General features: G+C 37.7%; 6 protein-coding genes across 9 annotated transcripts; 3 read left to right on the top strand and 3 right to left on the bottom strand.

The window, feature by feature from the left end:
- Positions 1 to 4,848: 4,848 nt before the first annotated feature.
- On the bottom strand, positions 4,849 to 8,275 carry LOC105687171 (ubiquitin-conjugating enzyme E2 J2). 3 transcript variants are annotated; one of them, XM_048657311.1, is made up of 5 exons: positions 8,138 to 8,275; positions 7,227 to 7,378; positions 6,844 to 7,078; positions 6,623 to 6,751; positions 4,849 to 6,537 (listed from the first exon to the last, which is right to left on the bottom strand). In XM_048657311.1, exons 2-5 carry the CDS (start codon positions 7,349 to 7,351, stop codon positions 6,325 to 6,327), a joined length of 702 nt encoding a protein of 233 aa, XP_048513268.1. In that variant the 5' UTR covers positions 7,352 to 7,378; positions 8,138 to 8,275; the 3' UTR covers positions 4,849 to 6,324. The 3 variants fall into 3 exon arrangements, with proteins under 3 accessions (XP_048513268.1, XP_048513276.1, XP_012258013.1); XM_048657319.1 differs by lacking the exon at positions 8,138 to 8,275 and adding an exon at positions 7,803 to 8,100; XM_012402590.3 differs by lacking the exon at positions 8,138 to 8,275 and having other exon boundaries at positions 7,227 to 8,100.
- On the top strand, positions 8,229 to 12,529 carry LOC105687170 (serine/threonine-protein kinase Pink1, mitochondrial). The gene is made up of 7 exons (XM_012402589.3): positions 8,229 to 8,510; positions 8,834 to 9,108; positions 9,487 to 10,022; positions 10,251 to 10,373; positions 10,602 to 11,019; positions 11,108 to 11,206; positions 11,318 to 12,529. The coding sequence occupies exons 1-7, from the start codon at positions 8,396 to 8,398 to the stop codon at positions 11,573 to 11,575; spliced, it is 1,824 nt and encodes a 607-aa protein (XP_012258012.2). The 5' UTR covers positions 8,229 to 8,395; the 3' UTR covers positions 11,576 to 12,529.
- Positions 12,346 to 14,254, bottom strand: LOC105687172 (tubulin polymerization-promoting protein homolog). Its single transcript, XM_025747012.2, has 3 exons — positions 14,050 to 14,254; positions 12,958 to 13,114; positions 12,346 to 12,886 (listed from the first exon to the last, which is right to left on the bottom strand). Exons 2-3 carry the CDS (start codon positions 13,016 to 13,018, stop codon positions 12,591 to 12,593), a joined length of 357 nt encoding a protein of 118 aa, XP_025602797.1. The 5' UTR covers positions 13,019 to 13,114; positions 14,050 to 14,254; the 3' UTR covers positions 12,346 to 12,590.
- On the top strand, positions 13,407 to 23,442 carry LOC105686975. Its single transcript, XM_048649084.1, has 11 exons — positions 13,407 to 13,549; positions 13,637 to 13,820; positions 13,897 to 14,031; positions 14,113 to 14,346; positions 14,540 to 14,769; positions 14,853 to 15,018; positions 15,119 to 15,376; positions 15,450 to 15,690; positions 15,754 to 16,017; positions 16,082 to 16,309; positions 23,309 to 23,442. The coding sequence occupies exons 1-10, from the start codon at positions 13,407 to 13,409 to the stop codon at positions 16,291 to 16,293; spliced, it is 2,067 nt and encodes a 688-aa protein (XP_048505041.1). The 3' UTR covers positions 16,294 to 16,309; positions 23,309 to 23,442.
- LOC105687148 lies at positions 16,344 to 22,466 on the bottom strand. The gene is made up of 9 exons (XM_012402548.4): positions 21,785 to 22,466; positions 18,885 to 21,721; positions 18,216 to 18,488; positions 17,940 to 18,090; positions 17,635 to 17,808; positions 17,282 to 17,549; positions 17,051 to 17,203; positions 16,825 to 16,967; positions 16,344 to 16,719 (listed from the first exon to the last, which is right to left on the bottom strand). The coding sequence occupies exons 1-9, from the start codon at positions 22,003 to 22,005 to the stop codon at positions 16,503 to 16,505; spliced, it is 4,437 nt and encodes a 1,478-aa protein (XP_012257971.2). The 5' UTR covers positions 22,006 to 22,466; the 3' UTR covers positions 16,344 to 16,502.
- On the top strand, positions 22,487 to 24,957 carry LOC105687151. 2 transcript variants are annotated; one of them, XM_012402554.4, is made up of 6 exons: positions 22,487 to 22,924; positions 23,169 to 23,286; positions 23,365 to 23,657; positions 23,756 to 23,926; positions 24,035 to 24,208; positions 24,284 to 24,957. In XM_012402554.4, the coding sequence occupies exons 3-6, from the start codon at positions 23,427 to 23,429 to the stop codon at positions 24,587 to 24,589; spliced, it is 882 nt and encodes a 293-aa protein (XP_012257977.2). In that variant the 5' UTR covers positions 22,487 to 22,924; positions 23,169 to 23,286; positions 23,365 to 23,426; the 3' UTR covers positions 24,590 to 24,957. The 2 variants fall into 2 exon arrangements, with proteins under 2 accessions (XP_012257977.2, XP_012257976.2); XM_012402553.3 differs by lacking the exons at positions 22,487 to 22,924; positions 23,169 to 23,286 and having other exon boundaries at positions 23,334 to 23,657.
- Positions 24,958 to 25,006: the final 49 nt, after the last annotated feature.

The raw sequence follows: 25,006 nt of genomic DNA on the forward strand, positions 1-25,006 counted from the left end.
GAAAATTTCATCCCGCTGAAATCCCTTATGTAATCATCGTGGCCTCGCAGCGATCATCAGTTTTTATCTTCTCACTTTGTTTTCGTCGGGTGAAGTATAATGATATACACTCGGACGTTCCTCGATTATTATAGAGAGCCAAAGAGAGGCCTTCGTGCTTTCTTTGCGCTATAACGTTTCAAATATTTCAAAACTAACGAGCTGGTCCAACGAAGAAGCTTTTTCCTTTTGCGGATCCTCCCTCTCACCCGGTCGGTGATGCAGTCAAGAAAAAGATCTCAACGATTCAGCGTAACTGAATCATATCGGTGTACAGAAACTTTGCCAGAAGTAATACGTACAATATTGTAGATCGACGACCTGTACAACTTGAATTTCAGATGGTAATATAACGATTACCCAATCGCGTATGAAGAGGCTGAAAAGCTATAAACTTTCAAATATCTCGTTTCACTCGGTGATCGTATTTCACAAGTGTACAGTTGGCAACTGCTGTTCATTATACCCCCCTGACAAAGTCTCAATTAATCTGGAAAAACGGGAACACCATTTTACGATAATTTATTTGAATTTTTTCCATTCAAATAACGCGTAAAACAATCGCTATCGCAGCGGTGAAACCAAAATGGCGTGCCACTCTCGCGCACAGTTCACACGTGTGCGTGTCACTCGGAATCCGCACAAATGTGAACCGTGAACGAGGCGATGGCGTTTTGTTTTATTATTATTTGAACGGCGTTTGACGCGGTGATTCCAAAAACGGAAAACCATAAAATGACGGTGCAGTTATACGTAGTATGTTTCGCGACGATGATAGACGATAGCTGGCATTGCAAACATACGTTAAACGTGCGGAGGAGAAGCTCACCCGTTCAGGCATACGGTATACAGCTATAACGAAAGAAGACGAACGAGGCAATAAACAAGTGTCAACTATAACAGTACGGCTATGCTGCAGATGAGACGGATATTAGAGGAATCTGTACAAACCTATATACGTGTACATAAAAGTATGCGTGTATACAGACGGCAACGTAGTAGTAGTATATTTGACGAACGTTTATCCCGTTTTTATATCTTCGACGAAAGATTATTCTTTGCACTTGGAGGTAAATCATCGCGATTCCCCCGTCAGGAATGGTCGTTCGTCACCCTTTAGCTCCCTCGCTTATACCAACACGAGGATATACCTTATGGCCACTGTTATTATTATTTTGCATATTCCTAGCCCCTTTTTTTTTTCACCGGTTTCTGAGATCGCGCGCGTAATAAACTTGGCTGTTAGCCTCCCGCGGAGAAATAGGAGAATATCATAACAGAGAGAGGAATAATGAGGCTGGAAAATGCGATTGTACGTTCTACAGAGAGGCCACGACTATGTTTTGACTATTCGCTATACGACCGCGACGTGAATATCCAGAGCGCTGGATGCCCGTCATATTTAAAGCCGATTCAATGATATTTATCCCTTCGGTACAACGGCCGTTATAAGTACACGCCGTAAACTATCCTGAGTTACGCGGTGCGAGAAAACGGTATCGGTGCACCGGCTAAACCCAACCCGAGACACATCCTGAGCTGCAGCGACCGTTTTCTCACTCGTATATATGTATGTATACCTACATATTATACGTAGGTGCATCTATACGTTGCACCACATAAGGTTCCACTTATACCAGGACGATAGAAATAGATACGGCCACTGAATTTCCTTCTTTTTTCTTCTATTTTTTTATTCTCTGTATCGGTTTATGGTGGGACCAAATCCGAACCCACGTTAAAGGTGGGTAATAAGTTGTACGTCTGTAAAACTATAACTGAACGCTCATACATTATCGTCGTACTATACATGCAGACGTTTATGCGACTTGAGGCTTGCGGAGTATTCGGAGGAGATTGCATCTAGGGCGAATCAGAAGCCAGAAGGGTATAACCCGCGAAATGTTGGATTGCAGACACGACGCTCCAGTTTTTGAAAAATTCAGTAGGATTGAGAAAAAACATGAGAGGTATATGTGAGCGTGAAATATCTAGACCGTTTACATTTGTTTCAGTTTTTTTGCAGAGGATACGTTCTTCTGGGAAGATGAAAGGCTGGAATTTTTTCAAATTGCTGTACCGAGCTAATTTTGAGGTAATTTTCAAGTTCTTCGATTTTGTACTTCCTTCGCGGGGATGAACCGCATCCTCGTGTAATTGACGCGCCATTTTCTTTTGCCGCCTTCGGTATCCGTGCCTCATGGCTCGTAGGACGCGATGCATACAGACGAAGAAGAGGGAAATGAAAAATGGCATTTATTGAGGATGGAGTCCTGGGGCTGTTCTTCTGAAACGTATAGAACTAGGACCCGAAAGGGCTTTCGGGGTCGACGCCAGGGAGCTCGTTAAGTCGCGTAATGAGGTCCTCCCCTCGCTTAATTATCTCGAGCCTTCCTTCCTTTGAGTATTCGCTCCAAGGACGGCACACGCGTCCCTTCGCAACGAGAGCCTGACATCGCGTTTCGAGTATAGGTGTATTTGAACGTGTATAAATACGATCTATACGTACACCTATTATGAGAAAAAAAGGAACAGAGAACGGCGATATAAACGCGCCGCGCTTGAAAGCGGAAGCCTTCGCCACAGGAAATAAGATGTAGACCGATTCCTCGAACTATTCGCATCACTGTAATTTGAATCGTATACTCGCTTGATTGCTTTTTTAAATTAGTTTCCTCAAGTCTTTATGTAGATCGATCGATAGATCCGAAACTGAGAACTCGAATTTCTCTCGAAAGTAGAACTGTAATAATAAATTTTTCTTTGCAGGAGAACCGCGTCTCTATTCCCATGGAATCGTGACGTGGAAATAAATCGGGGGTTTTGATCATTTTTCAACTGTATCGAATTTCGAAATTCATCGAAAGCCAATCTGAAAGTTAAATCTTACGCTCCGAGAAATTATTGTATTATTACTTTTATCCACATGCACTACGAATAATCGAAAAAATTTATTAAATTTGGAGCGATCGGTATGCCGTGGTATTTGAAATATAGTTTTGAGGACACGTGCATCTTATTTGCGCAGGATCTGAGGCGAAACGGGACAGGACAGGATGGGATCTCCCGCATATCCCGTTCACCCCGATGTCCTGGCGCCTTGTGAATGATGAATATTAGGGGCGTGTTGGGTTAGGTCGCTGAAGGAAGGTGGCAAGATTTCTCCACCCAACTTCCTTGTTATTTTTTGGATGAATAAATTGCTCGATCCTACTCACGATTTTTCCGAATTATCAAATTATTACGAATCTCTTGAGCTATATTCGCAGATTTTCATGAGAGATTTAATTATTACTCGATCGTTTTTTTCAGTTGTTACGCGTCTTGGAAAATTTCCTGGGATCAACAACGAAGTAACGCTGCAGGCTGAAACTTTCTGACGCACAAATAGCGTTCGACTTCCTTGTTATTCTGCGGTATTCTTAATTATGTTTTACCACAACTTAATAATATGGAGGATGTTTAGTTAGATTTCAAGGGTCTACGACGAGCTGCAATGAATAGCCCGCCGACCGTGTGTGGATTATTTTTCTCATCCGCTTGTCATAAGAGCAAATTTAATGATTTATCGGCCGTTTAACTTTTATTAGATATTCAAAATCGCGGATGAAAATTTTATGGACCAAAAATCCATAATATTATTGCGAATACCTCCATAGAGTCTTAAAATAGCAGGGACATTCAAAACTGTGTACGCAGACCGATATCTCGATTCAAACAGAACTTTAAAGAATCCTATCATTTCTCTCTTTCTCTCCCCTCGTCGTATAAACGATCCCAAGGACAATTTAGCTCGGCATACAATTCAGCAGTGTAGGTAAATCTTTGTCGCTCAGTGTGTAGGTTTAACTTTGAAACTCTGAGTATAAAGTTTACTCAACTCATCCTTCCTCACGGGCGCTTTTAAACAATGCGGCATTCAAGTGAAATCTAACGTTTACCTCGGTTGGTTACCACCTCGTAGTTCCTTGCTACGGAAATAATCGAGGGCTACTATTTTTCTGTGGATAAATTTACAAGTACCACAGACTTTGCGCTACACATTTACGACTTTTATGCCGTCCATTATACCTCAAAACATTTTGTATTTTTTCCCTCTGTCAATGATGATTGATTTGGCGGTGTATTCAAATCGTCTATAACGTGGATTGAGTGAAGTTTCAGTCAAACAAAAATCTGAATTCATGTAGTTATCGAAATGATCAAATTATCGCCAATTTATCACTTTTCGGAACGGAAAAATTCGAATATCTCGACTACTTTTAGTTGTAACATTGAGTAACTATACTTCAGTACGAAGTATAGTTACTCAATGGTTGTAACTTAATTGAATTTACCCCAAAATCGAGAAAAATTGATGGGGCACCCCTTTGGATTGTTTTTCATTTTTAGGCCAAATGATAATTTTTTTTTAGCAGCATTTTGGTTGATACTTATGTATTTTTGAGCTCAGGAATCCGAATCCGCTGACTGTAAATTCCATCCATCTACCGAAATACGCCAAATCAAGTAGTCGCTCTTGACGGCGAAAAAATGGAGATGACTCGATCGGTTTTTACTTAGTTTTTGAGTATATTGTAGGAATATTATAAACCATGTTAGAATAGAGTACAAAATATATTTTTCAAAGCACACATCTGTACACATTCTGCAGTGCATTTACAAAAACCGCGCCCACTCTATTTGCGGCAAATATAGTGCATAAAATGATCCCTATTAGCGCCACTATCTGGTTGCGTATAGCTGCGCACTAGAAATTTGAATTGTCTTTCTCTCGAACCAGTTCATTCGTAATCACAAGATTTTGAGTTTTTCTAAGCAAATAATGTATTTCACAGTATTACAGCAGTAACGTACATGGTATTGACATCATTATATTAGTTAAAATAGTTCCCATTTACAAATTAAAGCCTAAATAGTGGCGACGATTATACACCAACGGGATATGATCGTAACATATGCGTACATACAGTATATGAGCGCTCAGGGATCGCTACAGAAGGGAAGGGTTGGAAATTGTAATTCTTAAAGGTATTCCGTTGTTCTTTTAGTGTTATGAATTTGTTAAGAAAACAAAATATATAAAAATACAGGTAAACGTCATTCGAAACTTCCGTACTTTTAGCAAATCATATTTTAAATCTGAAGAACTTCCACTAAACACTCGAGTATTTTATATTTACATTAAAACGTTTAACGTTTTCCTCTTTAAAATCCGAATTCAAAGATTCCAGCTATACCATTTACTTCGTTTGAATAATATACTGATGCACAGATGCGATTGAATAATTGACAAATTCCCAAGTACAAAAATTTTGATCATCGATTTGATTAAAAAAAATATCAGATCCCCGATAACTTTCTTCAACCCAAATATATATCGTTCCGAAAATTCTATCTAATAAGCTATTATACGTTTCGTACAAGTTTTACATGTAGTATGATAATATTGTTAATCATTATTCATTCTAGTTTTAGAATAGGCTATTAGATCTATTATTATATCGATGCATCGATATATTAAATCAATATCATCTGTATATCGTTGATGGTGACAGCTAAGCGAGTGTTTTTTGTACCGCAGCAGCACTAGAATGCTTATCTTTGATAGGCATTATCACACGTAAATTTCCTAGTACGACCCTAAAAATATTGAGGTGATGTTAGCTCTTTTCATACCAAGGTGAAATACATTCATCTGCCAATTTTACTGTTAACTTTCCTTTCATATTTGATGCAGTAGCAAGATCGGTAAGTGTAACTCCTGTACGTTAATTATATCCCTGATTCAGGGTGCTTTTCAATCTTCCACATGACGAATATTAAAAGGCTTTGGCCGAGCAAAACTATGCCCTGATTTTGTATCACACCCACGATTTATTGCCAACACACGTTAATAATTATTGTGACTGAATGTCTGGAAGTTCGACGTTAAATGTAATTAAAACATCCGCCGATATGTGAACGCATATAATTATTGAAAACAGAAAATATACACATGAAAACAAAACATATTCATTTAAGGAACGAATGATAAAACTTATTGAAACTCTGACCGTGGAACTATGTTCATCGATAAAATAATCCTTTTCCACACTGCGTGATAATCTTCTTTCAGATCTATTCAGAAATAACGAAGAATGACCTATGTCTGCTTGGCCCGCTGTTCGATCTCAGATCTTTCGAAGCTCCTAGTGTTTGTAAGGGACTGCATGCAAGGTGAACGTTCTTTATAAATTTTTAGTAGTATAGAACACTGTGTCTATGGTAGAGCTACAATTAATTCTACTCAGCAGCAATGCTTCTCAAAACATACTTCACAGTAAAGGCAAATGCGGCAAAACCTATGATAACAACTAGGTTAGTGAGTGCGCTTTGAAACGGGCTCTGTTCCCGTTGAAATTGATCTCTAATTAGAGAAGCTACTTCAGACGCTGTTGATTGATGCCTAGCTTGCTTCTCTAATTCTTTACGATGCTCCAGTTCTGCTTTGATGGACTATCAAAAAAAAAAAAAACAATTTTACATCATGATTCAACCACAATAAGTGCATGTACCTCCTACATACAATAATGAAACTTACCGTGACAGTGTCAGGAAACAGTTCACAAAATACTGTGTCCTTGAGATTATACTCGAGGCTCTGTGACGCCAATAACCTTTTTTCATGGTCTGGTGTTTCTATGCTACCCAGTGTTGGACTCGTTTCGATCTGTACAAAAGTGAAGACATGTTTTGATAATACAATTACTTCGTCCCAAAATTAATACCTTGTGTAAGATACAGAAATTTGGGTCAGCTCACCATGAAACTGAGGAGACCGGTCAATATAGTAGATACACTCCATGCCGGGTTCCAGGTGTCTGGGTGAAAATCAGATATGGAGAGGCAAAGTCTCGTATTGACTTTGAATCGGCCATTTGGAGTCGTCATGTATATACTCGGTGGCTTGAAAGGGAATTCCCTTGGGAATACAAGCTTTCCATGATAAAATCCACCTTCGTAAGGTGTGTTTTCTGGGCCATTAACAACATAGTGCCTACAAGTGACAAGGTAAATTATATTGTGAGAAAGAAATCTGATGCAGACTTTTGAATTGTTGCGAAATAATCTGTACTCAAAATATTGATAATCTACTGCATGTATTGTACTTGAAGGTTACAAAACCTGTACTTTGTACTCATTACCATTCCAGGATATTTGAAGGTACAGGTTCGGCGACAACGTAAGGAACAGGATCCTTTTTCAATCGAAGATAGTCTTGCTTTAATCTGGCAGTTGCAGTATTAGGCCTTCTATTCATTTTGGCCATATATGATGTAAGCACCAATGATTAAATCTAACAGCAGTGGAAAATAAACTATTGTCACACACACACACTCTCAAAGAATTATATTATTGTTATTCTTCACATCAGGCTCTATTCATTGCAGAACGCATTACAGCGGTATAATTAATGTACGTAGTATGATGACCAATTTTGATAGAAGACGTATCCAACGACAAATCCACGTCAAAATTAGAAAGGTTAACTACACAACGATAATTAGCATGATACCGTGTCGATCAAACTACAACAGCTTCTGTTAATAAGCTCGGTGATACCGGCGCTAAAAACTTTTCACAAGTTAACGACCTAAAACGACAAGAGGAATTCGCAATCCGAAAAATTTCTACGCTTTTGACATCCAGCACTTTTTAACGGCACAAACATATGATGATTGATGGAGTTCCCATCTACCGGAAATGAAACAATACCATACCCGCGCGCAAGCTGCACTTGACGCAAACGCCCAGTATTCGTTTTTGGTTTGAATCATTTTACAACGCAAATCAACATGTATCTCTTTTTAATGCAATCTGTATGTCTTTAATTTATTCCAAACGCACTTCTCTATTCACAAATGAGCAAATACACTTTATGTCCCCAAATGTAATTTGTAGCTTTTGACGCCGAATCAACTTATGAAATGACGAGAAATGACAATTCCTTCCCACTACAATTCTAAATTTACAATGACAGATATGTTTACGGCAATCCTATGAAGTTGACAAGGTTGACTGAAGATTTGTACGATGTACATACATACGTACTTACAAGTATCTTGGTGTTACATGAGTGGTTTAGAATTCCCCGCTCTCCAAGATTATCCAACCAATCAGTGGCTGAACAAGATACCCGAGGGCGGCGTAGTTGCTGATGTTGATTTCTAAGCGGGGAGTAGTCTTTTCAAAGTGATAGAGAATAGCAGTCTTTAGGGCAGTCTGTCGTGTTCGTGTCAAAATTTTTCAGCTAAAGCTTTCGGCGTTCGGGTTAGGGCCCGTCCGGGCTCTCTCGGCCCACGAGTGTGGAGAAATGTCGTTACGGACGGCAGCGCATCGTCTCCTGCAAAATGGTCGTGTCGTTCTACGCTCAATACGCAATCCACAATATTACAATCAAGGCAACAAAATACACGTTGTGGAAGTAGGTAAGCGTTCATTTCTAGACAGTAATCATACCGGAGATTTTAATACACAATTTTTGCAAGCTTGCCAATATTCTGTCAAACGCTCAAAACCATGTTATCATCTATCGAGTGCAATAAATGCGATATATCTAACATTTTCTACCGGATGTCAGATCCAAATATTTATGCTGTCCTAAGAAAGATGTTTGAAAAACCACATTATGATCGATAGGTCATATATACCTGCTCTATCATTTTGAGTACCAGTGTTAATTGTCAAAGCTCAAGCAAAGTCTTTGTTTATCCATTAAAAAAATTGAAAAAAATGTGATGCTTGAAATTAGGTAAGACCCAGGGCCAACTGCCCACGGGTGGGAATGTCTCCGCCGCAGGGAGACACCTCGGATTCCTGGGACTTCAAGCTCGGCGTATATTTGTTGACAATGTATTGAAACGAGTGACGAACACCCTTGCTGCTGATCTAAGACGACGTGCAGCAAAGCGCTTGTTATTTGGTGACTCGGCGCCATTTTTTGCACTAGTCGGTGTCTCGTTGGCATCTGGCACTGGAATACTGACAAAGGATGACGAACTTGAAGGAGTTTGCTGGGAAATTAGGGTAAACACCAATATCTTCAGAAGCTGATAAAATGTCTGGAAAAAATTATTCGTTCAAAGGATTTTTTAAATTTTTATCAAAAGACATATAGTCCTTTGTTATAATAGAGATCTGCAGCGTGAGGCAAATACGTCTAGTGTTAGCTAGACATTATGACATCATCAACTCATGGCTGTTATCCAAATCTCAGTTATTGTTATTATTTTGGTTTTATATTGTCTGTAGTAAAAACACACCTACCAAGTTGCCAGATTTTGAACTTGGTGTAACATTCGTTGTGGTGTATTGAAAATATCATTCTACGTAATTGCTAAACTTTGAAAAAGTCCATATGTCAACAGATTTAAAAAATTCATTGTCTGTGATTTTAATTGGTAGGAGGCTGTATCTAAGGTCCAGTGGAACACGCCCAAAAATGATCGAAATTACGAAGCAACAACAACAGAACATAAGCCAGTTGATTTGAAGGACTTTGTTATTGGTCCTGCCATTGCCAAAGGATGCTCCGCAGTCGTGTATGCGGTTCGTCCGATCGGTCCTGAACAAAAATCGGATTCTCAAATAACCATTGATACCAAAACTAAGGATTTATCCAATTTTCCTTTGGCTATCAAAATGATGTTCAATTATGACGCTGAATCAAATGCAACATCCATATTGAGAGCCATGTACAGAGAAACGGTCCCAGCTAGAACCCATTGTCAAAATGAAGAACTAGCAGTTTGGGAACAGAAAATGGCAGACAACAAAAGAATTCTTCCTGCACACCCTAACATTGTGGCTATGTACTGTGCCTTTGCTGATAGAGTTCCTGATTTGCCCGGTTCATCAAAAATGTATCCCGATGCATTGCCAGCCAGAATTAATCCAGATGGTTCGGGAAGAAACATGAGCCTCTTTTTACTCATGAAAAGGTACACAAATCCGATATCTAACCATGTAAATCATTGTGGTGCATAAAAAAAAATTCCTCGACTTGGATGTTTGAAAAAAATTACATAGTTCAAAGGCTAAGTCGACGATAACCTTCGTATTGACTCTGTATGTCATATTACATGATATTATATTACAACAAATGAGCATCTATGTACATGAACGGACTATCGATTTACAAGTATAATAATATCAATATCATATTGCAGATACGACGTTAGTCTGAAACAGTACATAATCAACAGAGAATTGAATATTCGAAAATCGATATTGTTACTTGCCCAACTATTGGAAGGTGTTGCTCACATGAGCTCGCAAGGCATCGCACATAGGTGAAGTAATACGACACAACTAAATATAGTATAATTCTTTTATTTACTTACCATCCATGAGTCATCTTGATGTGAAAGTTGAGATCACGGCGTGCTCTTCACCTCTAAAAATAATCATGTTCCAACCATGCTCAATAATCATTGCCTATTTTACATGAAGCTTACTAATTCGCATAGCTCCCATATTTTACATGCTCAGTTTTATCGGAACCGAATTTTCTAATTCAGGGACCTGAAAAGTGACAACATTCTCTTGGATCTTTCGGAGGAGCGTGATAACTGTCCATCGTTGGTAATCACGGATTTTGGTTGCTGCTTGGCTGATAAAACACATGGACTTTACCTCCCCTATAACTCACACGATATAGACAAAGGTGGCAACACTGCACTAATGGCACCGGAGATTGTGAATGCTGATCCAGGGCCTTTTGCAAGCTTAAACTATACCAAAGCTGATCTATGGGCTGCAGGGGCTATAGCCTATGAAATATTCGGTCAGCAAAATCCATTTTATGGCGAAAAAGGCCACAAACCATCATTAGTAAATCACAGCTATTTAGAGTCAGACTTACCTCCACTTCCGGGCAATATACCTCCTGTTATCGTGGCATTGATAAAAAATATGCTGAGCAGAAGTATATCCAAGGTACGCATATTTTCAATAAAATCGAATTTAAATATAGATTAGATTCTTAGTTTATGTACCGTAAATGGTTACTTATTTTTCTCTACAGAGACTGAGTCCAGATATGGCTGCTACGATCATAGAACTGCATCTTTGGGCTCCGAATTCCTGGTTGCGACCGACCAACAAATTGCCATCGAGTAGTGAAGTAAGAGTTTTGTTTATTCCGTTGTTAATTACTGTTGATATTTCTACTTCTGAATCATACTATAGTCAGATAGTATGTATATTTTAACGTAATGTATTGTATTATTTGAAGATCCTACAATGGCTTTTGTGTCTCACCACAAAAGTACTTTGCGAAGGGCGTAAGGCTACCGAATCGTTAGCGAATGGGGTTGCAGAGAAGCTAAATGAAGATCGAGCTGTTCCTGATCATAAATTGGCTCGTACCTTGTCCACGAGATCATGTGGACGTCGCACAATGCCAGAGTATCAACTGATCGCCAGTTTTTTGGGTAGAGTTTCACTTGGTACTATTAGAGATGCATTGAAATGGATTCATAGCCACACTTAAGCTCAAAAAGTATTCAACGGTATTCACAGATTTTTATCAATATGATGTTCTCATCACTAAACATTGCGCTGAACATCCGTAACTATCGCACTCAATGTACGATAAAAATGAATATACATATTTTCAATAGGGGCCCATGTAAGATTTAGTTGTCGTTTGAAATCCGGTAAATCTCACCATGTATTTCATAGCGGTGGTTAAAAGTAGGTTATTTGGGTGATAATAACTTTGTCATACTATCTAACTTTGTTGATATTTGCTTCTGCAAATCTAATCAATTTCTGCTGGAAGAAGATTTTGCAAAAACAATAATATTTTCATTGTTTCTTGTACCTACTGATCTTCACCGTATGCTTTTGTATATAAATTTTTTGATTGGTTTGTTTTCAATGAGTATATGAAGCACAATAGGGACGGTATTATAAGACAATTGCTCTTTCGTCTCCTTAATTCTTTCTAGAGAATTCTCAATCCCTCGTGATTCGAGTGCCTTTTCATTGAATGAAGAGATATGATGAACATTAACTATTTTTGAAAATGTTGGTTGGCGTTTCGATTGCTATTCTCGTTATTCTTTGATTAATCGAAGAAAACTTTGCTGAATACAACGAGAAAATGAATAAGCAATTCTGCCATTAATTTGAACATGGAAATTTTGAAAAGTGCGTATAAAACCCAGAACTACTTCACAAAGTAATATCGGGTTTGATAAAATCATTAAGTAGAGCTTGATGAATATCTCATAAAAACTAGTCTCAAGTCGATAGAGTGTATTTTTTTGAAATAAATTATTATCCAGACAATTATGTCTCGTACTAGAATTGAGACTTGACAGAGTATCTTGAATTGGCTGTTGTTATTTCATTCTTATTATAAAAGCATGTATATGAGATGTAAATATTGGTTTAAGATTGAGGTGAATTGGAACTAAAGAATATAGAAAGTGCTTTCCAACATCTGTTTTATCATTATACTATTTAGCTTTTCTGTTACTTAGGGTCTTGCAGTGAAAATGTCAATTTTTTTTATTTTTTATATCTTGCGGATGAACTGGCTTCCCACATCTTCGCATTGCGAACTTCATATCATCGATGTTTAAACCCTTTGTTTGGGCCAGATCCTCCAAATATGTGAGGTATTCTTCAAAAGTAATTGCACGCCGGCGGAATTTAAAGAAACAAAGCCCAGTATCTGTTGTTGTTACTTTACGCATATCAAGTATTTTAGCTGAAGCTAACCATTTATCACTTTGTGACAGTGGCAGCAACTTCAAACCCAATGAGTTTGAGAGTGGATCCATTCTGCAATAGGCTAAAAAATAAATGTCAACTCAGCAGGACTCATATATTGTAATCAGGATTATTTATATCCACCGGATATACCTGCGAACATTACATCCAAGGGAACTTCTTCTATCTCTTCACCTGTTTTAAGTTCGTACATTTCAGGATTTGGATATTTTTTCAGCAACCATTAAGACGATGGTTATGAGAGAAACAAAAGTCTTGATACAAAGTAGGCTCCACAAAACATGGATGTCTAAAATGAAGTTTATGGTCACGGAAAGGTCTTGATTTTCGAATTGTGCTGACCAGTGCAAGAACAGATCATTATCTCGATAATGTCAGAAGATATACTATTTGACGTATATCATAACATGATAATAAGCACTCCACGCTCCAAGACTTCTGTCGTTACTGACAATATTGAAATATGTGCAGAAAATAATATCGCAAATGGCACAAAAAATATCAACAAGAAAACCGATTTCACAATTGAATGGAAACGACAGCGTTACCCATATTCACATAATGATCGCAATTGTGCCACAATGACAGATGTTCCAAAGAACTTGAAAAATCCAGTGACAGAAATATCTATGAATAGTTTATTCTTTTCATTTTTCTGTGAGAAATGGTACAATGGCACTCGAAGATTGATTTTACGTGCTGCTGATTTATTTCCAAGAATTGGGTGACTATGCAATATACTTAATGCCGTATACTCTATTTTATTCTGGAACTCTTGGAAGGATTTCTCCTGTGTACAACTATCAACGTAAATTCAAACATTTCACGCCAAAAAATCAACATTAATTCGAATAAACTTTAGGAGGTGCTTTCAAGACTGGGATGTGCCTCACCTCATGATATTTTTGCGTGCCAATAGGGATGTTGTTTCTATAAATTTGGCATATAACAACATTCACTCTGCTGGCTTCATCAATCTCGTTGATTACATTATTGTAATTGAAAATCGGTCTACTACATGTCACAGAATAATATGAATAAAAATTTTTAACTCAGCATCATGACTTACAGGCTTACAAGCACGTTTTAGAATTGAATGTTCAAAACAATGATATCAGCGGGCCAGGTATTGAACACCTATGCAAAGATGGTGAAAAACTTCCCCTCAAAACCCTTAGACTCAATGGAAATAAATTTGGAGCAGAGGTACTAAAACTACGTTACCTTATGTTCCTTCACTAATTTTCTGGTTTTATATCAATATTCCAAACTGTTGATTGTTTCCAGTGTGCAAAGAAAGTGGCCTTGTTTTTGCTGAAGAATTCTCATTTGAGGTATTTAGATGTAGCAGAAGTTGATCAGACTGCGTCAAGTTTGGTTTACTTTACAACCGTCATGAGGTGGGATCAAGATGAATACAATCAAACCCTCAGAATCTTAGATCTCAGCCGACCAAATACTGGTCACATGTATGTTTTGGATACTGCTCACTTGGCAAATGTCATTGGATGCATGTTACGGGTAATTTCATCAGTTAGCTCCAATTTGCACATCGAAATTGTAATACCATCGACGTTTTCAGTCACTTTGCATACAACCATCATTAATATTCATTACTACTTAGAAAATCAATATAGAGGATACATATTCCAGGACGTACCAGTACTCACACAGTCTCAAAGTTGAATAATCATAATAATTTATCAACGTGTAGTTCAACAGGTGCTTAGTTGAATTGCATTTGCAAAAGTACAGTTTCTCCTGCCATGATATTGAAGTAATGTTGGAAGACATGAAGTATAACAAAACGTTACAATTGCTTGATTTGAGCAGCAATAATATAGGGGATCATGGTATGGACCATATAGCAAACTGGCTCAAAACTGGGCCAGCACTTACTGGTTTATTACTGGCTCATAACATCATCACCGACCATGGTGCTCGGTATATCCTTTGCGTTGTTGGACATAGAATAATTGTGGTCATTTATTTTCATCAAGTTATTTCTACCCATTAATTCTGATTAGAGCACTAAGTTTTGCAATGCCATTCTCCAAAATGAAAATGCTTGATCTTTCGCACAACAAACTGGAAGATATTGGTGTAATGGATATCCTCAATTCAATAAAAAAAAGCACTTTGCTACGATATCTCAGAATATTTGGTAATTCGATGGGCCACTGTACCGCCAAGGTAAATTCACCAGAACGTTGAATCAAACGAAATGTTTCATCGATCTATAAGCTCTTGCTACCATAATGTAAGTTTCTACAATTATCTTTTGCATTTTAAGATTGTCGATAGAATGCTGGTTTCCGGAGTTCTAGTTCAAGAGAACATTGATGTTAAGCCTTACGCCAAGGATCATAAATGGAATCTTGCTTATTATCCAAGTGACCATTATAAGCAGCGTTATTACAACGTACCCAGGTATGCTTTCCCTCAACCTCTGAAAATACCTTACGTTGAGAATAAAATGGCTGGAAAAGCTGCGCCAAAGGTCAACTTCAAATACGTCGATCCTGTACCCCTCGAAGAGAGGAGACCTAAAGTATTAATTACCAAGTTCAAGTTTCAAAATATCTCGCCTAAATTCATTCGCTGACAAATCATAATGGTGATAGGTTCAGAAGAACCACCCTTTCAGTTGCATTTGCTGCGAATGTAGAGCTGACGATGTGTTGAATTCCCTTGCTCCGTCTACCACAAACATTATTCCTGAAGTTTGTACCTGTAGCACTTGCGAACAAACACTTGAGGCAAATAAACTCGGCACATTCCAGTCCGATGTGACATTGGTTCCAAGACCATTGTGCTCATGCAATCAGGATGATTGCGCATGCTGTTATTGTTTGCCATGTAAAGGTGATATCGTCTGAATTTGAAAATGCCTGAGCAATCTATTTGACAAACTTTTGTGTGTATTAGGCAAAAATGAAGATCTGCCATTATGGGAGCGTGATAGACATCCAATCAACTGTAATTGTTGCAAATGTGGTACTCAAGAAGTAGAATATGCCTCGTCATCTATTTCCACAAAATCGAACGAGCTACATGACTATCCAGACGGGGTTGACCAATTACAAAAGATTGCACTAATTTTAGAACGAGTTGATAGCGAAATGCGTGAGCACATAGTGAGGTGGATTAATATGAACGAAGAAACTCTCGATTCGGATCTTGCGATGTTATGTAAGTAGTTGTAGACATCACCAACTGTGCACTGAATTTTATTTACGTTGTATAAAACTCTTAGACGCAGATAAATCCGAAATGAACGAAGAAAAACAAAAAGATAGAGCGTGCTATTATCAAAGACGAGTTGTTCCAAAGTTGACAAGTTCTGAAGATTGTAAGGAGCTGCATCGCCAAGGACAAGAATCATACGATTTACCTGAATGTGAATCTAGCTCTTCTGTGTTCATCGCATGTCATGAATTATCTTGTGGAAATGATCTTACAAATTAAATCAACTGTGCTAAAGGTGCGTCAATAATGTGCAATAAATACCACGTGTATAAAAATCAATCAGCTTTTATAGTTGTCTTTTAAAAAATTTACTAAACAGTAGTTCTAAATATACCAGTCTTTAAAAATTATATAGTAGATATGTACACAATATGATTATTTTTATACATTGTCGTCAGATACTATTTAAGTTGATTTAACTTGCTGCTTTAGCATTGAAGGCTCGTTATATTCTCGCAGTTAGTTACAAAGTCAAATGCGCTGCGATAGCTTAGAATAATTTCTTTTAATTGTTCTAATCGGGAAATTGCTTCTTTGTGTCCCTTCGTCGTTTTTCTTTTATATCTTAAAGCGGTAATCATCTTATCAAGAGTGTAATGAAGCCACAATACATTTGTGTACGGTTCAAAATTTTGCCAGTCATTTCTAAAATACAAAAAAACAAAATAATCATTTGCATCCGATAAACTTTTATACTAAAAAAGTGAAATTGAAGAGGTAAAATGTGACGTAACGTCATAATATCCCTACCCAATCTTGTCCCGCATCAATCTGTACACTTCAAATTGATATTCTCCTTGGGCTGTAAAAAGGGCAGGATCTAAAGCAAGATCGTTGAAAATACAACAACCTTCATAAGACATTCTCGATAAGGTGAAGTCAATGATAGCCACCTATAAATAAAAAAGATATTGTTTCATAGCAACTTCAATTATAATCTGGACCGCTCAGATTTATTCGATTGCAATCGCATTACCTGCATCCCGTTAGTTGGATAAGAGTATTCCTTGTTATCCAATTTGTACGTCGCTCGTGAATTTTTGGTCCGTGATATCAAAACATTGCCCCAATGCAGGTCTCTGTGCTCGAATTCCAGAGACTGTTCGGCAACAGCCAAAGCCAATGCAGTCTGTGAACAGATAACACGTTGATCATTTTTATAGTATAATTACGATACAATAGATGTTACCGTTGAATCAATCGTTACCTGAATGAAAAGTGCATGCGATTCAACAGCTGATTGGAATACAAAAGCTTCGAGATCCTGACCTCCATGCCCGAGTTCCAAGGCGATGTATAATTGATTTTCGCCAAACAGTGAAGGACAATCATTGTCAGATCCTTTGTCATCGTCATAAGCTTTCCATAGCTCTATCAACTTTTCAGGATACTTTCCCCTGATACAATTTATTTTCTTGACTTCCACAAACCCGTTAGTTTGATACTCCACACCATTCCTGAGATTGTGCAGCTCCCTGAGAATTGACCCAATTTGGAATTTGCAGTTTTCTTTGAATTCGTAAAATCATACAATCGGTATGATTGAACAAGCACACTTACTTTGCAATTACTATTTCTGATAATATTTCATCGAATCTCTTCTGACGCTCACCATTCACAATTTCATTACCCTCAATCGGGATGATTTTTATAACAGATTTTTGTTTTCCAACACTATGAAGAAATACTTCGCCATACACACCTTCGCCAATTTTACGACACCTGGCCAAGTACCTAATTCATGAATTGTAATAACAACGTCAGTGAATGTTGGTACACAGTTTCAGATTCGTCACAAAAATCAATGCCATGAAAATGGGATCCTTGAATAAACAGTAATATTATTGGAGGCAAGTATTACTTACGCTGGTGGAAAACAAGAATCAAATGGAATATAGTCCTCTTGGTCACATCTTTGTAAAACAACATTTCTTGCAGTTATTATGTCCTCGGTTTCAACCGTTTCAACTGAAACGTCTTCACATTGAGCATGAGAAACCAGTGTTTTCCTGGTTGCTATTTGGAATTTGATTTTATCAAACCATTAGTTAAAGTTTAGATGGAGAAGTATACAATCCATCTGTTTAGCATCAAAGAAAATTTCAATATTTTTGCTATTACACCAATGATATTAGCCTTACGTTTGAATGACGATCTCCGGGATAGAGTTCGTGTACTTTTACTACTCGTGATTCCATAAACTTCGAGAAATGAGGTGTCTCCAGTTTGACTCAATCTCTTATTATCAGGAACCACACGGATAGATATTCGTGGAATAAATCTGCCAGGGCTGGCAGAACTGATGCCCTCGTCTCTTGAAGGTGTGGTGGTATTTCTAATTGAAGTTCTATTGGGTGCGTCGAAGCACGTACTTTTATCACCTTCATTTTCTCTCACGCAGCTTTGAAATACTCCTACATAAATGGAATTTGATATTACATAGATTTACCTAACAAACAAATGTTAAACCATCAAAAATTTCCAGGTCGACCAACGAAATGTCTCCTTATGATACTGAATCGATTACAAAATTATTTTACTCACCCATTTATTGAAAATTTTGATTTAGATTCGAAAAAATATTTTTCATATTATTTTTTTCCATTTTGCTTACAAAGAAAATGTGTGAATGGCGCTTTCCTACTCGGGTCTGTTTTTTCGAGTATATAAAAACTTTGTAAAAATATTTAAAATTATACATATAGTATAACATAGAACAAAATTCTGATACTCATGGGTTGACTTTTTATGTGATAGAATTTTGTTTTGAACAAAAAACAATATGGACACAGACTATCATCTATGCTTACCATCTTGCTGCATGTCAAGAATTGTTTGTACGCTATTCCGCCAATTTTTTCCTTTTCCACTGCTCAACTCTTCTAGGTTCAACCCATGTTGAATATAGTTGAGTATAGATAAAGAACGCGTCCATTTTTTTCCTGGTTTCAAAAATAAAGACTGTCTCCCTGCTATTTCCAATTCACTTGCATCCATTTTTGAAATACTGCAATCGCTGTCATGTGCAAATGTGACTGTTTTTGTGGACCTTGAGCCAATGGTCCTGGCTCTTTTGGTCAAAAAGTCAGATTTCTCTGAACACTTAGCATATCGATCTACGTCTTGAGGCTTACAACATTCGGATGAGCTGGATTTTTTTGAAGGTGCAGAGTCAGTAATTATTGTAGGAGAGTTTTCATCAGATATTTCATGAATCACAGTCATCTCCAATCTACAATTTTCTTTTTCTTTGACACTGCACCTCACAGGTTCCCTGAGCCTTTCCAGCAATACTACTGGCTGAAGGTTCATTTTCAAGGCCATATTTGAGGATTTTTCAACCAAATTATGATCTATCGATTTCTCCGAAACAAAATTTGTATCCTGCATTTTGTCGACTGTCAAAGAGTTCAATGTACTTCTGGATTCGTCATAGAAGTGATTTAAGAGTTTGGTATCTCCAGAAGTTTGAATTGCGGTGGTTTGCTCTTCAAAAACCTCTGAAGCAAGTTCCGTTTCAGGTCTTATAAAGGTTTTTCGACGTTTGCGGATGGTAACTTTGTCTAATAATAAATTCATGCGCTGATTGAGGGGCACTTTGCTTGATTCTGGAGACGACTGGTTATCAACTTTTGAAACAGATCCATTCATTGTTTCATTTTTCACATAGGATGTATCCTCCAAAGTTTTTCGAATATTGCTTAACGAATTGAGATTAGCAGTCTCACTGAAAGAACCATGTTCTCTTTCGTTATAAATGTCACAACTATCTATGGAGGCGGATGGGCAATCTATTTTTGATATTTGTCCTTCTGTACAATCACTACTTTCATTGCTGGAAACAGTAAACCAATCTGGATCACCAGCATCAGTATTTCCCTCAAGACTTGAAGTGGATTCAGAATTGTCCTTAGATGTTGCATCGAAGTGGGAGCTAATGGTCAAGATATTCATATTCCTGGTGGGTTCTATCAGGCTCTGTGTCATTTCTCGAGTCGACGTTATGTCATATTTAGTTTCAGGATCAGACAAATTGCATGTGTTGCTTGTATTCCTTTTATTCCGAGATTCAGTTTCAAATCGAATTTGATCAGTAGCACTCCGATCTACAATACAGATATCTGTTGAATTTTGTTCTATGACTCTGTTAGTGGTGTTATCCTTTGAAATATCTTTGGAATCCATCTGTCGAGTAGTTTGGTAATTCGATGCCACAACACTTTCAAATTGCGAATTATCAATAATTTCATAATCAGGTGTCAGATCTTCTTCATTGTCAATTTTTAAACTATCAGGATAGGATTTATTGTTAGAGCCATATGAGTCATGCAAATATTTCGTCGTGCTCAGCAGGAGTTGCCTTCCGCTTCGTGTAGTCATGATACCTGTAGGTGTTAGCTGTGAGTGGGCGTCTTTTGATTTTTCTGTGCATTCATTAGTCTCCTCATATTTATCTGAATTTTCATAAATCATAATAGATTTATCATTATTACTGTTTCTCTCATTTGGAACGTTTGCGCTCAATTTTAAAATTTCTAAAGATTTCTGGATCCGTGAAGTTGGCGATGACATCTGCTGCCAGGTAGCAAGACATCTACCACCTATCTGATTTGGAAGATTTTCACGTGGTGTTTTGTCAATGATATTGTCTTGACAACATTCGGTACTCATCTCTGTCGATTTATCTTCTTCGTATGAAATGCTAATTCTTTTCCTGATATTTTCAAGGGATATACCAGGTTGCATCTCATCGGGGTATGCTTTATCTCTGTCATTGCTATTTACATTCTCAACTACAGATGATTCGTTGTTCTTCGTTCCATTGCTCACAGTAATTGGTGATAGCCGATTAATAGATCGATCAATTTTTGCATATGTGTTTATAGGTGTACTGCACTTAAGAGCAAATAGAGAATTTCTCGGGTTCTGATGCCGTTTTTGATCGATACAGTTTTTCATATCATTAATTGTGATTTTGACAATGCAGCGTTTGATTCCCAAACTTTTTGTTTGCTCATTGTCTGCGACCTCGGATTTAAAAATGTCAGCCTGATTACTTGACACTGAGTCATTGTGATTTGCCACTTGAGCTCCTGTCAACTTCTCTTCAACAGCGTTACCTTCAAAATTCTCTGGAGATTTAATCTCTGTTTTATTAGACGAGACTCTCAAGTGACTACCTTCCTCTTCACTCAAAGATAAGGTTGATAGTTTTTTCACTCTTTTTTTCGCTTTCACAACAAAATCCGGATTGCCTTGCTTATGATCCTTCAAAACTTTATTGCGCTTGGTTGGCTTTGTAGCAAACAAATCTTTGGAGTTATTTGGATTTGTAGTACTTTTAGTATCTTTACTGATCTTTGCAAATGCTTTGCGTTTGGACGTCCGTACCGCCTTACACTTTTTTGTACTTAAATTCAGCGAATCATATTTTATTCTCTGTTTTACAACAACATCGCTGTCTTTATATGATAGATGAGGACGAACAGGTCTTCTTTTGGGCTTGTCATTGCTTTCAGTCACTGCTGAACCCTTTTCAAAATTAACTGAACGCATGTTTGTCTTGGGACTCAACATTGGATGTGTAGATACATCGCTACTGAGATCTATAAAACTCTGAGAGTTCTGCGGTGGAGGCATTGGAAGTCTGGAATTGAGAATATTAGACCATAAGTAATAATTATTCTAAAAGCAGGATAATAATGCTTACTTGACATCTTTGGCAAGTCTATCGAATGTAGTTTCAAGGTAACTCAGACTGAGATCTCTATAATCTTTGTCGTCTCGAAAAGGTCCAGGTTTATTTTTGGCCCCAGTAGAGAATATTTTTTCATTCAAACGCACGGATTCCCACGGCGTTTGTGAAAAATTAAAGGACGTTTGTGCGGTATGTTTTTTTTGATAAGTTTTCAGTGGTGGTCTACGAAGCATTTTGTTTGTTCGACTGATAGATCAGTAAAGTATTCAATTCATAAATGTCACACTCTTCGGTCAGAAACAGAAACTCTGGATTTATGTTTTGGCAGGTGCCTGGTCTACACGCGCACTTTAAGACCCTATCTTCAAGTGAGGCGGAGTTAACGCGAGCGTGTAGCCGAGTCCGAGCGCACTTTGAGTGCACCCGTCCTGAAGATTTTGAGAAACCCACTTTAAGATAGCAAGTGCTGCCAACCAATGATCGACATTCGTTGCTAACTTTTACAAAGCTTTCACCCGTTTAAACGTATTTGAACGTGTTTACTCAGTTACAGAGCTGACTGCAGTTGACTGAAACGGTTACAGGATTGGCGTGCAACGTGCAAATAACAAAGACAATAACGAAAATAACAATATACGCGATTAATAATTTGTTGACATCAGATTTGCCAACTTCGTTCGCTTAAACATGACTTGAATCAGCGTACAGCCGAGTACGCACTTTAATATTGTCGGACTTTAAGACCCTGTTTTGAAGATCCCTACTTTAACGTCGCGTGTAGACCAGGTATATGGCAGGATATGATGTGGTTAGGAACCATTGCTGTTTGATGGCGTCGGTTGTAAATAGGAATCGTTGAGTGTGAAGTAGGATCACACACAATCGAACCCAACCAATGGGAAACAACAATTCAGCGGTATCACGATATTTGAAAGTCGGAATCATTCGGGCCTAGTCGCGAATAGTTTCAGAAACGAAACTAGTAACGCTTACGCTCATCCTCATGGTCCTCCACACTTCGTTTTTGTAAGCCATACAAAGGCTATCCGGAAATGAACTATCAAACGTAAACAGACAAAAACCTGCTTCGACTGCACAAACATTAATTTGTTTCACGGTATTATTATCTGGTCTTCAATGCGTTGAAGATACGTACGTATTAAATATTGGTTAATAATTAGTTTCAGCCCTGTTTTTTGATATTTTTGATATTCGAACTATTTGGCATCACGAATGATGTCACACATACGTACCACGTTTCACAGTTTCAGCCTCCTTTGTTGTTGCTAATAGAAAGCAACTCTAGCTATACACAGCTTTCATTTTTGCCACTCCATTTTAGAAAATTACCGTGATATCTGTATTAATTATTCATATTTTGTTAATGCTTATTTAGAGTGGAAACTATTTTGCATGATATTTGACACCAGGCATGCTTTGATTGTCACACATCACGACGCGAAAAACGCTTTCTATGCATGTTTATCCGACCTTCAATCAACCTGTAATATAAGGTAAAGTCTTTTTACCATACAGCTTTGCCATTCCAAACGATAAGAATATGGCAACGATAAGTCCAATGACCTGTATAGAAAATGCTGAGGATCATAGGTCATGTCCATATGACGAATCTCATGGAATCGCGCTTAAGCGGATGCAGTTTCATTTGGTCAAATGTCAGAAGGCTCATCCCCATGTCGAAAAAGAAGTATGTCCCTTCAATTCAACACACAGGGTCAACAAACAAGAATACAAGCATCATTTAGAGACATGTCCCGAAAAGGGAGTCCTTGATCTTTTCAAATACTATACGCCAAATAATACTCATATCATCGAAAGTTTACCAACTCCTGAACTTCCACCAGCTGACGAAAATTGGGACACTGTTAGTATTACAACATTCAATTTATTTTGTAAGATTGTTGCCGAACGTTAATTATAATTATCTGATATGGTGATATCAAACGGACATTGTATTCACAGGATGACTGTAAAACTTATGATCCCGCTAAAAAGCTGGCAAATGCACCAATTGTACAAACTCTCATTGGTGGCACAAAGAGCCAAAAGAAAAAATCTAGAAACGAACAACGACAAAAATTCCGCGCTCTTGACGACTCCGTTCAATTATCCAAAGGCCTACCAATCTCTGAGGTAAATTTTTTCAAACCTCAATTTTCTGTTATTAAATTTGGTATCTCAGTTTTTGAAATGAAGGTTTTTTTTCATTATCGCATTGTCATAAGATGATTTTGATTTCAGGTTAATACCAAAAACAAGTCTTTATCTGAAGATCAGCCTCTGCGACACCCGAAAACGGTTCCAAAAGCTCTTTCAACAACAGTACAGTATGCTACACTGGCACCTGAAGTTGTGGTTGATGGAGTTCGTGCACCTGCATCTACACCTGCTCTAACAAAAACAAAACCTGCAAAAGTAAATGGAGTTTCATCAGTCATTTGAAATGTGTTTGGAGTAATTTGACAACTTCAAACTGAATATTTTTCCTAGGCAGAACTCCCATCAAAGGATCAGCCTTTGCGTCAGCCAAAAACCCTCTCAAAAGCTCTTTCGACTTCAGCCCAGCTTGCTTCGCTGAACAATTCATCCGCGTCTCTAGCCGGTGATGCTGTGAACTTCGATCTGCAGCCAGGGGATTATCTCTCAGTCACACCAGCCTTAGAGAAGGGGCATGGCAAAAGTTTGTCCAAAATGAGACCAGCTGAGAAACTAACACAGCATAAAGCAGGAGTAGATAAGACCAAATATGATTTCACCACATTCGCCACAAGTGGTCGTGGAAAATTCGTATTCTAAAAAGCTAAGCTCAGGCTTCGATTGATGATAGTAAGAACGTATTATATGTAAGCGTGTTCAAATTGCTATACCTTGGTCATTTATATCTTATCGTTTCACTTAGATTATTTAGATGGTATGACACCGCTTTATTTTTTTCCAAATTTTTATGAGTTCAAACAACATAACATATTTGTTTCTTGTTTTAACTGCTTTTTTTAAAATAATGATCACCTTATACATTATGTAGGTTGTTCAGTGCCTGTATAAAGATTGTTTTATATGTGGCATCATTTATATCTTCTTACGACGAAAGATAAAATAATTTCATCAACTAAGAGGATATATTTGTCCATTTATTCTCAAATAAAAAGACATAACGACAATCATCAGAACTGTTGGACCAAATTAATCCCCCACTCTGCGCGAATTCTTAGC

This window comes from Athalia rosae, chromosome 1 (genome assembly GCF_917208135.1).
Source record: "Athalia rosae chromosome 1, iyAthRosa1.1, whole genome shotgun sequence".
Taxonomy (NCBI): Eukaryota; Metazoa; Arthropoda; class Insecta; order Hymenoptera; family Athaliidae; genus Athalia; species Athalia rosae.